At 36.2% G+C, this 12,857-nt stretch overlaps 1 protein-coding gene across 2 annotated transcripts in view; it reads left to right on the top strand.

Moving 5' to 3' along the window:
* LOC129699773 (echinoderm microtubule-associated protein-like 6) overlaps positions 1-12,857 on the top strand; it is a 197,234-nt gene that overhangs the window by 73,737 nt on the left and 110,640 nt on the right. For both annotated transcript variants that reach the window (XM_055639846.1, XM_055639845.1), the window contains exons 11-14: positions 4,376-4,588; positions 7,935-8,099; positions 9,126-9,232; positions 12,280-12,398. In XM_055639846.1, the coding sequence (XP_055495821.1) occupies positions 4,376-4,588; positions 7,935-8,099; positions 9,126-9,232; positions 12,280-12,398 (604 nt within the window). The remainder of the gene's footprint in view (positions 1-4,375; positions 4,589-7,934; positions 8,100-9,125; positions 9,233-12,279; positions 12,399-12,857) is intronic.

Below are 12,857 nucleotides of genomic sequence, written 5' to 3' on the forward strand. Positions count from 1 at the left end.
AAGAAAGAAATTAGAAAAATAGGATAAACTATCAATAATACAACTTGGGAGATAGGTCCTTAGTCCAGAGAACATAATTATTCATCTAGTCCAGGGTTCAGGCTTCAGTCTGGCCTCCGCGCCGGTCCAATCTACCCCTTCAAATAATCTATAAATGGAGACCATATTCTAATAAATAATTCTGGTTTGTCAATTAAGACAAATCTAATTTTTTCCAAATGTAAGGTCTCCGACATCTCCATAATTTACATCTTGATTGTGGGGGTTGTTGGGTTTTTCCAAAATTTTAATATTAATTTTTTCCCAATTATTATACTATAATCATGGAAATTTATTTGGTTTATTGTGAGTTTTAGGTATTGTTCTGATATGCCCAATATTATTAATTTAGGGTCGGGATCCAGTTGGATATTAACGACTACAGAGATTATTTTAAAAATATCCATCCAGTAATTTTTAATTTTTATACAATTTACAAAAATATGGGTTAAATTAGCCATGTGGTATTGACATTTATCACAGATGGGAGAGATATTAGGAAAAATTCTATTTAATTTTGTTTCAGAATAATGCAGTCTATGTAGTACTTTAAATTGTATTAAAGAATGTCTAGTATTTAACAAACATTGGTGTATATGTTGTAGGCTTTCATCCCAAATATCTTTCGTAATGGGTTGAGCTAATTCCTTTTCCCATGCTAGTCTGTATAATTCCGTCGACGGATTCTCACTGTCTAAAAATGTATTATAAATGTAAGATATTAATTTGACTATGTTAGGGTGTTTATTCAAATATTCATCTAGAATCTCTGGTTCTCTGGTTCTGTATTCTCGTGTATGTATTTTAACATAATCTTTAAATTGTAAATATCTAAAAAAATTATTTGAATGTAATCTGTACTTCTGTTGTAACTCCTGAAACGAGAGAAAAATACAATTTCTATAAAGATGTCACATCTTTTTAATTCCATGATTTTTCCATTGTGCAAAACCTTTATCCAACACTGAGGGTTTAAATGAGGGATTATTTGCAATTGGGAGAGAAAGTGATAAATTATCCAATTTTAATGTATTTTTTAATTGTTTCCAAATTCGAATACCACTATATATTATAGGGTTTTCACTATAGATTTTTTAATTCAATTTTGTGGAAGCTAACAGAATCAGACCAATTTCAAAAGGCAAACAGCCTTCCTTTTCCATCTTTAACCAGTCTGGTTGTTGATCCATATCTTCCAACCAAAAATTCATATTTTTGACATTGACTGCCCAAACGCCAACATTTTATGTCTGTCGAGGATTTTTAATTGGGCTGATGCTTATTGTGAAATTAAATCCATGGTATGAGGAAGGAGTTGCTCAATCACAATGACACCAGGCTTTAATTTGACAGTTCCAGTTCCTGGCTCTTACCAAAGACCCTAACACACAGTTGCCTTTTGGAGCAGAGTGACTTGGTCTTCATTTTATCATTATATTTCTTGAATTCTTTGAAACCCAGCTGGCAACTATTGAAGTTTAAAAATACACTAGAACTGGTACATGGATAGGGAAGGCTTGGATTTATATTGTCTTTTACAATCACAGGATATTTCTAAGCATTTTACAGCTAGTCTTTCAAATAAAAACAGAAAATGCTGGAAACACTCAGCAGGTTAGGCAGCACCTACAAAATGAGATGATTTGTTGTCACTATCTTTTGCAGTGGAGCGACTGTACAAGTAATGCTTCTAATTAGTATGGGAGAATGATGTGAAAAATTTCATCTCCCCAAAATGGCCAACATGCCATGTGATCTGCTGCTATCTTTTAAATAAAAACGTGACTATTATCTAAATGGTAACCGATTAGGAAAAGGGGAGATGCAGCGAGACCTGGGTGGCATGGTACACCAGTCATTGAAAGTAGGCCTGCAGGTGCAGCAGGCAGTGAAGAAAGCGAATGGTATGTTAGCTTTCATAGCAAAAGGATTTGAGTATAGGAGCAGGGAGGTTCTACTGCGGTTCTACTGCAGTTGTACAGGGTCTTGGTGAGACCACACCTGGAGTATTGCATACAGTTTTGGTCTCCAAATCTGAGGAAGGACATTATTGCCATAGAGGGAGTGCAGAGAAGGTTCACCAGACTGATTCCTGGGATGTCAGGACTGTCTTATGAAGAAAGACTGGATAGACTTGGTTTATACTCTCTAGAATTTAGGAGATTGAGAGGGGATCTTATAGAAACTTACAAAATTCTTAAGGGGTTGGACAGGCTAGATGCAGGAAGATTGTTCCCGATGTTGGGGAAGTCCAGGACAAGGGGTCACAGCATTAAGGATAAGGGGGAAATCCTTTAAAACCGAGATGAGAAAAACTTTTTTCACACAGAGAGTGGTGAATCTCTGGAACTCTCTGCCACAGAGGGTAGTTGAGGCCAGTTCATTGGCTATATTTAAGAGGGAGTTAGATGTGGCCCTTGTGGCTAAGGGGATCAGAGGGTATGGAGAGAAGGCAGGTACTGGGATACTGAGTTGGATGATCAGCCATGATCATATTGAATGGCGGTGCAGGCTCGAAGGGCCGAATGGCCTACTCGTGCACCTAATTTCCGTGTTTCTATGTGACAGCTGCATATTTATCAAGTTCTAAAATGTTCTCCAAGTCTTTATTTTAACCCTCAAATGTATCACGTGGTTAATATTTATAATACCATGTTCTTCTGTCATCATATTTTTACTATCAGTACCTGAGGTTTCAATGTATTGTCTTTTTTCTTGCAATTATTTTGATAAGTATTCTCCAAAACCCTGAGCATTATTTTGGACTGAGAGTGGTCACTGTGCATCCAATATTCTCATGTATTGACACTACAAAATCTCTCCAAAGATTTCCCACCCCAGGCAGAATATCCTTGTTGTGAACTTGTAAGGTATGAAAATCTATAAGGGAATCGGGGGTTACCAATACAGATTCATTGAATACACATAGTTCTTACATAATGTGTGTTTCCACTACGCAAATTCAATATAATGCGATTGATGAGTTAGGGAACAATATTTGTATTTCATGTGCCTAGTTAATTATAACATGACTTTGATCGTGAACTAGAGAACCATTTAAAGTTAATTTTGAAATGGCCAAGCACAAGAAATGTTTCTATGTAGACTCCCCGCAGTGATTGGACACTGTGGGTTGCCATTGAAATTGACAAGCGATCGTGACATCGCTGCAAAATCACTCTATTAAACAAAATATAGCCCTTAGTATTTATAGCTTGCAGTAATTAAAACAAAACTTAGTTATTAAAAAGACTATTACATTTGGAAATCCTGCAGGGGAAAAAAGTAATTTCAAGTCTGAAAATCTTTAACCTGTGTACCCCCCTTTGCTCAATGACACAATTATTTTTCTGACACTATTTTCTATAACACAAGGATTCTTACGAACACAACTATCGCGCCATAGCAAATCTGCTTGTAATTCATGAAAGGATCAAGATTCAATCTAGATATAATATAGCTCATTCATCTTTTGATAACATGATCCTTTTTTTGATAATATGATAATTATCTTGCATTAATTTCCATTTAGTTTAGAGATACAGCGCGGAAACATGCCCTTTGCCCACCTAGTCCACGTTGACCAGCGATCCCCATGCACTTACACTATCCTACACACACTAGGACACTATCCTACACACACTAGGGACTATCTACAATTGTACTGAGCCAGTTAATCTACAAATCTGTACGCCTGGAGTGTGGAATGAAACCAGAGATCCCGGAGAATACCCATGCAGGTCTTGGGGAGAACTTTCAGACTCCGTACAGACAAGCACCCACTGTCAGGATCAAACCCGGGTGTCTGGCACTGTAAGGGAGCAACTCTACTGCTGCACCACCTTGCCGCACACAGTGTAAAAATGGCTAAAAGTATGTATAAAATGGGTAATTAGTTAAAAGTATAAGCACATATTTTGTATATTTTGCCATTAGACGCTGATATATTAACATGAGTAATACCTTTTAAAATTATGAAAACATCAAGTCTAAGCAGCAAAATATATTAAGACTATTCCCATAAAGGTGGTACCAGTGTTAACTTTTTTTGTAACAGTAGAGTGACTATATTTTCATTTTATTACAGAAGGGCGGCAAATAGCTTACAAAATGTTTTGATTGTCCATTCAGTATTAGCACAATGTTTTAGTTTTATGATGCATTGTTATTTAATTTTTGGATATATTTTAATATTTACACGAGTCCCGCTGCAAGTCTATATTGCGCGACTTTCACATCATGCCAATACTGCAAACTCTTATAAAGTGAGATGAGGATGTTAAAACGGAAACATTAACATATATTTTCTGTATAATCTACCAAATATCTTTTAAAGCTGGGAAGCATTTAACAAGTAAAGATGAAATAAAGGGGATTCATTGGGCTACCTGGACTTGCATAATTGGACCTGAAGTGAATGGAATTTGGCCTAAGTATACGGACATCATGGATATCAATTCTGTGGATGCGAACTTTGGCAGTGCTGCTCTTGTCTCTGGTGATGACTTTGGATTGGTCAAACTCTTTAGGTTTCCTTGTTTGAAAAAAGGTAAGGAATGTGTTTCTTCACTATTTATTCTAGTTATGGTACTGTTTATATGAGCATTAACATGACATGTACAAAACAATCTTTCTTATTTCATATCTTCAGTATTCCACAGTAACTGAGTTTCTCTCAGATGTGCATGTTGGTGAGCATTCTACGTAGAGTGTAGGTTTTCATGACAAATAAGCACAAAACACAGCAGAATTACCAATTAACAGAGGATGGGAGAAGGAAAATAATTCAACAAACTGCTCTGGAACACAATGCCATTGATTCAACAAGATAAAAAGTCAATTGGATTTATTGATGACTATTGAGGATGTCCATATGTTAAATGCGCAAGAACTTCCCGAATGGAATTAAGCAATTATTTTCACAAAATAAGTTAGATGTATCAATCTAAAAAGTTAAAAGTATGAATCCAAACATTCATACTGATGGAGCAATATAAGGAACAATGAAAGGAATTGAAAGCAAATAGTAAGGGATACAAATCAAATAGAAGGGATACAAAAGAGAATCAAACCCTCCATAATATGGAAGTGATGCGAAATAGATGAATGTTCTTGAAAGGAGGTAACTGCTGTCCACCTGGAAGAGGTGTAATGTAGAAGCAAATTCTAAATGTCAAACAGTTTATAATAAGCAATGGAACTGAATACTTTATTGGTCAATTTAAATTAGTAGTAAGAATTATGTTACTGTTCATGATCTGTCAACTTTGTTTATTATTAGTGAGCAACTGTTTTTGGCATTATTGCCTTTGCACTGTTTGCTATACTGATCAATAGTTGCTGTCAAATCTTGGACGCAACTTAATTTTATAAATTGTGTTAGGCTCCCTTTTAACGGGTTGGGATAAAATAACGCAGTTTAAATGGGCACAAATGTTGTTGTTCCAAAGAAAAGATAGATAGAAATTGCTCAATAAATTAAATAATCATATGCAGAACCAATTTATATCCCTACACAGCTGGAGTTCTGCTTGCCAAATAAAGCTAAGGATAACAGAGTAAAAAGAAAACTAAAAACTAAGAGAAAAGGCATTCAAAAGCCTAAATAAATATAGCATTGCCTGATTGGGAAAGAAACAACGTGCAACAAGAATACAGGAACTTGCAAGGGCTATTGAAAATAACACTTTTACAACTATATTAGAAAATTGAATGTGTTCTTAAAAACCAATTGTAATATTGTAAATGAAAATAAGGATCTCACAAATGCGTGGATTAATTTTCATCATTATCGGTGCTGAAAGTGCATTCTAATACTATATTAGGAGTAGGGACTTGCATAAGTAAAATAACAGTAATTAAGTAAGTAAAAGTATTCCAGGACTGATGCATTTCTAAGCACATTATTTTAAAGGTAATTTGTCTAGTTACCATCTCCCTAAGCACACTCCCTTCAGGAATTAACCCTTTCGGTCAGGAAATTGAATATCTCCATAATTCATGAAAGGTTAGAGAGAAACAAATGAATTATAGACTAATAAGACTAACATCTGCTGTTGAGGGATTAATAGAAATTACAATTAAGATTAGAGCTGTTGAACAATATGAAAATGCTAGACCATGCAAATTCAGATGTTCAGTAACTAGAAGGAATTGCACTTCAATATCCAGTTGGTTGCAATCATATACAATGCATCATGCAGGTCATTATCGAGCATCCTGGAATGTGAATTGATGCATTCACTCTGTCAACACTAGCCTCCTTCACAGATAAATGTATATGGGATGACAAGCAAGCTGAATACAAATAAAAATAAGTATAATAAGAAACAAATGCATATTCACAAGTCCTTAAAGGCCTTGCCTTTAGTGGTCAAAGCATGGAATACAAAAAGCTGGTAGGCAATGCTGGAATTAATATAACATTTTTTTAGACCACATTGGAGTACACTATACAATTCCGAGGAAGAATGTGATTGGATGAGAGGATGCAGAAAACACCTTTGTGTATATAATAAATGCTGAATGATGATTCGGCTATGGCCTTCTTTGAAGCAAAGGAGAATGAAGGGAGATTTAATGAAAGTCCATACTATTAAGAAACCCATAAGGGATGTAGAAGATAAACAGTTTTCTTACCAAAGATATCAATGATTTACTTTAATCTATAGAAGTATGAGAAGTATCATGAGGAATAGTTTTTCACCAAAAGAGCACGGGGTATAAACAACACTACTCGAAATTGGTGAAGGCCAAGACATTCGTATTTGATGAAATATTGTGGTAAATCTTGTGGTATTTTGCAAGGATGAAACAAGTATATTAGTATATTATTTGGGCTCGAAACCAATATTTTTGTCCAACATACCTCTTCTGCTTGCAAACGTCCAACTAGTCACAAAGTAATTTCATATGATGAACACAATAATGAGATATTAATGAGTAAGCAACTGGTGGAATAACTGATGAAAATTCTGGTGATGCTGCACTTTATAGCGATGCTTAAGAAATAAGAAATGGGCTTGATTATAGTTTTACCTATTGGAGGGAATTGTGTATTTGCTCCGTACCCTAAATCTGGCTTTCACAAGGCCTTGTTAATTACAGCTCGAATTAGTATGGCACACAAATAAAATCTCTTGGAGCAGGCAAGTTTTTAAAAATATCTGTTAATTTAAGGCCAAACAACCTTAAATACAGGAAAATGTTGAGGGAACTCAAATGCTACAATGATTCACAGCATCTACAGGCTTTCTATATCCTGCCACCACAATCTTTAAATGCACATTTTACTCTTTTGAAATAAAGCGGTTTTATTGGTCTTAGCCTGGTCTACAACCTCTTATGTTTATCTTTACTTCAGTTATTTATGCCTTGTAATCCGAACATTTCCTACGTCTATTTATTATTTCTCGTAACGTGATACAATGTGAAGGTAATTCAATAGCCTATTTTTCCATCATGCTTTCTCAGTATGTAAGCTCTTGGGTTGAACATATTACCAACTTGCCCATTTTTCTTATTTCCAGATTTTTTTGCATCATATCCTACAGTCGTTTTCATTCATCTCGGTGTTCTGTACAATTATTTTTGTTGGTACATTTAGTTATAAATAGGTTTTATGAAGGGTATAATATTTGATAAGATGTTCTTCATTTTTTTTGCTTAAAAATTTCTATGACCATGAAATGATTTGCTTCTATTCATACATTGGTAGTCTTACTACAGTAGCCAAAGATATCTTAATTATTTTTAACAGATTAATTGTTTATTAATTGTATTGTTCCTGGCAATTTAAAATAAGTTGTTTAAAGATTATACCTTTTTTTTAAAAATCTGTAATTGATCATAATTTAACGCATTTTTACTGATATAATCTATTTCCTCATTTTCAGGAGCAAAATTCCGAAAATATGTTGGACATTCTGCTCATGTTACTAATGTACGTTGGTCATATGATTTTCAGTGGATAATGAGCACAGGTGGTGCCGATCACTCTGTATTTCAGTGGCGATTTATTCCTGAAGGAATGATGAATGGAGGATTTGATGAACCACCAGGTGATTAAAATCTGCATTAATTTTCTATTATTTTTATTTAATTGTAGTTAGACGATATTCTCAGCCCTCAGATTTGCTGCAAGAGGCTCACATAGCCATATGCTGAGCTCAACTCTCTTAAGCTACATCAACTACCTGCCCTTCAACATAAAGTCAGAACTGTAATTTTTTAACCCTGATATAATGCTATTCAGTTCTGTCTGCAGCTTCTCAAATAATAAAGAAATGTTGGATTTTAAATGAATACCTCCACATTTAGTGAGTGAATTTTGACTTTAGCAATCAACAAATAATAACATGTGCTCAAATATGTCCTAGACGGGTGAATGGGCTTATAGATGAGGCTGATAGATTTGTAAATGTGTTTTGATATTGTATTTTCTTGATTGAGACATTGTCTTTCTCTTTGGCATCCTGTTCGGCACTGGCATAATGGGCTAAAGATTCTGTTCCTGTGTTATACTTTTCTGTGTTGAAGGTCATACAATGGTGTGGGCATGATGTAATAGTTCGATAAGCAGATTCATAATTATCTGCAAGCACCTTTTTCTGTGATGGACCATTTGCTGTTGTTCATATTTATTATATATCTATGTATAATAATGAAGAATGTTGATGAGAATGGTTCAATTTGTATGCCTGAATTATGCATGAGATTGGTTTCATAAAAGTCCCTAGTTAATTTGTTTTGATTTTGTCATCTTCTGGTCCTGGGATCAGATGTGCAAAGCTTCACTCTTGACTCATTGGTTGCCTTCCATTATCATTTTTGTTACTCCTGGTATTGGGGCACCAGATCTTTAGTATGCATGTCCTACCTATGTCTGTGACTTCTTTAACCAGAATGTTGTGGCCTGCATCATGTCCACAGAGGGTCTTGACCCAAAAACGTCACCCATTCCTTCTCTCCAGAGATGCTGCTTGTCCCGCTGAGTTACTCCAGCATTTTGTGTCTATCCTCGATTAAAACCAGCATCTGCAGTTCTTTCCTACCTAGATATTAATGAGCATTCATTCCTTTAACAGAAGGTTATGCTGATTCCAATAGTGAAGAATCTGATTCAGATCTATCAGATATTGCAGAATTGGATTCTGACATAGAACAAGAAGTACAGATCAGTTACGAACGTCAGGTTAGTAATTGATTAGCAGTATCGATGCATCAATTTTGCCTTTTTGAATTGATAATTACACAACTTTTAATATTGTCACAATTGGCATGAACAAATGTTTTAATCATTTTATTAGAATCTATTGTAGGTAAAAATATTTTCGTGCATCTTGCAATTAATGTTTTTGTAAAGTAATTAAATATTATCCAAAAACACAAAGATGCATTTGATATTGTACAATTTTGTGATTGGCATGGAAATTAACTAAGCTGGAGCTTTACCTCATTGGCACTTTGTGATGACTCATAGGTCTTAAAGTTATCTAACATAACATGGAAACCACATCTTTTCTCATTGTTTTAGATGAGGAACATTTATAACTTTATTTGTCAGTGTATCAACAAATCATTGAAACCATGCACTTTGCTCTGATTGAAACTAGTCGGTATTCCGGTGCAAAGAGGTGTCCTCAAGCAAGTGCTGCTGATTGGCATATTCCAAGAGAGTTTATGTGCTGCAGGACTTACTGCAACTTGGTGCAGCTGTAATGAATGGTCTCTGGGGAAAGGCCACAATATGGGATCCACTGGAAATTTGGGGGCTGTACCCTGTATACTAAATTATCAAACATATCGCTGATTAAATGTTTAGGACTGAAAAAATTATATCATTTTGACATATTGTAAATATTATAAGTAACTGGAATGAAGGAAGACTATGCAGTATCCTACATTGCGTGGCTGTATACCTTATAAATGAAGTCTATTAAAAGTCTGCCACTCTTCATGTGCAATTCACCAGTAAATCCCAACACATAAATCAATTCCAAATTCCCTGTGCAGGAGCCTAAGAGATGCTAATCAGTTGCTCATTCCCTGTGTAGGAGCAGTTCTATCATGGTTTGAATGCAGTAATTTTCTTTTGCCAGCTGTCTATCACATTTTTGAAATTACATGAAGCATTAGGGATAACTTTGTGACTAGATGTATCCAAAGTATAGAATTGCACAACTTCACTAACTACCCTAACTTTACTAACAACAATGTACTTCCTGCCCTATCTCTGGTAAAATCTTCAGATCCCTCATCTTAAAACAGAGTGTAGTCGAGTTAAATTCAATTTAAAGATACTGCTTAATAAGGCAAAAGCATGTAAGAAACCTTGCTGGAATGACTTGGAAATGGCAGAGAAGCTTGACTAAGTGCAGGTCCTCCCCATGTTACAGTAGGGTTTAGACCAGAGAACTATTTGTAACCTGAACAGTTTGCAAGTTGGTAATACAGATATCAACTGAGTTCCCACATGGTAGAAGATTCTTGCAGCTCCGTATCAGCCAGCAAATCCATCCCACAGGTCTCCCAAATGTTTGTTCATATGTACAAACTGCACATATATCAGGCATCCAAAATCTTGTAATCTGTTTAAGTGATATTGATTGAGAGTTAAATGTTGCAAGGGACAAGAAGTACTGTAACTCTATTGAAATGTGATATTTCTAAACCATTTGGAAGAATCATTTAATGTTTCATTTAAAAGGTTTTACATCTAGGAGTGTGGCACTTCCCCATACTCCACGCAAGCATCAGCCTCGACTTTGTCCCCAAATATTCAGAGTGAGGCTTAAACCCATGCATTTCTAACTCGAGACCACTATTTAAGTTGAGACTGGCGAAGATGATGTGAAAATACTCATTCCTACAGATGTATTAAGTTCAGAGAATGCAAGAGAAAGAACACTCGGCATCTGGATGACAGGTTGTACAATGTGCCTGGAAATAGTTTTGCCTCTATTTGATATGAACACATCCACAGGTGCAGAAGGATCTGGGGCTTGCGTTTGATTGCAATAAATTAAGGGCTTGTCCCACTTGGGCGATTTTTTTAGGCGACTACACTGTCGCTACTTGGTCGCCGGGGTGTCACCTGTATGGTCGTGAGTAGTCTCCTTAGTCGCCCAAAGAGTCGTAGCGTTTTTCTGGTCGCCGCTGGATTTTGAAATGTTCAAAATTTTTCAGTGGCAGTGGACTTGACTTCTTCTGTCGTAGGTTGTAGCCAGGATGACGTAGGTTGTCGCCAGGTGACGTAGGTTGTCGCCGGTGCTGACTTTGGTGAATTCCATTGGCGACTACCTACGCCAACCGGTTACAAGTTACATTTATTGTCACATACACCAATTGGTGCAGTGAAATTTGACTTAGCATGCAGCCACATAAATAAAATAAAATGAACACAACACTATATAATTTAACATGAACGTCCCACACAGCGGAATCAACGTTTCCCACTGTGAGGGAAGGCAATAAAGTTTAGTCATCTTCCTCTTGTTCACAGGTACCAGCGACTGAATTGTCTTAAGTTGTCTTCAGTTGTCGCTGACAGGGTCGTAGCTTGTTGTAGCTTGTTGCCGGTGGACGTAGGTTATCGTAGGTGTGGTCGTGGGTGGACGTCCTAATGGGTTGTTGGTAGCTTGCCATAGCTTGACATCAACTAGATGGTAGGTTATTGTAGCTTGTCATAGACATTGTCGTAGACATTGTCGTAGGGGGGTCCAGTTGCCGTTTTTTTGGCGACCTGCTACGACTATGACAGTCGCTGGCAGTTGTTGAAAAAAATCGCCTAAGTGGGACAAGCCCTTTAGTTTTTAATTGGCAGTCTGTTTGTCTGGTAAAGTTGGGTTTATCACCACATTGAATGGCAGCTATTGGCCCAGAAAGTCTAAGGGTATCAGTTTAGGCCCTTAAAGAGATATCTCATTCTGGAAGAGGAATTCTGCAGTCAATTCTTTAAGAGGGCTGAGAAGCACTTGTGAAACTTTGGTAATAGATACGAAAGGCTCCCCTTGGTCCACAAATGCTCAACTTGACTTTCATTTCCAGGGATCACGGAAAGCTTTGAAATAGTAGTAGGAACCCAAATCCCAGAAAAGTTCAACAAAGTGGTCCAATCTTAAGTTTCAAGATGACAATGTCTTGGAATTTCACCTTCAAAATATTCCGTGTTTCATATATTTTTATCCTGTGAAACCATTTTTGTATAGTGGCAATGTAATATTCTGCTTTAACTTATAGGTTTACAAAGAAGATCTACCTCAGCTCAAACAGCAAAGCAAAGAGAAAAAACAAGCAGCAGCTCCTCGAAAAAGAGAGAGAGCGCCTGAAGGAAGTTTGAAACTGCAATTTGTCCATGGGTATATTTATAAAAGTTTTACTCTGCTGCATGTTTTTAATGTAAGGTTTGTAATTTCCTCACTAATGTGCTTCAGGCAATAAATAGAGGGTCATGGTGTGTAATAAGCCTGTTATGCTTATTTGCTTCAAAAGATTATTCTTATTGAGAATTTTTCCCAGTATACATTTGAACCACACAAGCAATACTCAAGTGGATTCCATCCTCAGCAGGCAGTGACTGTGAATTTAAATGTAGGATGATCTACCAACTATCTGCATGTCTTTTGTGCTTCAAAATACCATGCAGTCAATTAATACAGTATCTCCTCATCAAGGAGATGGTAGGCATCACAAAGAATGAATGCATTAGGGAGATTCAAGATGCTGGGATCTTGAAATGAAAGCAAGCTGCTGGAATATCAAACATCATCTGTGGAGGGAAATGGACAGAGTACTTTTCAGCTCAGGATCTTTCTTCA

Source organism: Leucoraja erinacea, chromosome 8, assembly GCF_028641065.1.
Source record: "Leucoraja erinacea ecotype New England chromosome 8, Leri_hhj_1, whole genome shotgun sequence".
Taxonomy (NCBI): domain Eukaryota; kingdom Metazoa; phylum Chordata; class Chondrichthyes; order Rajiformes; family Rajidae; genus Leucoraja; species Leucoraja erinaceus.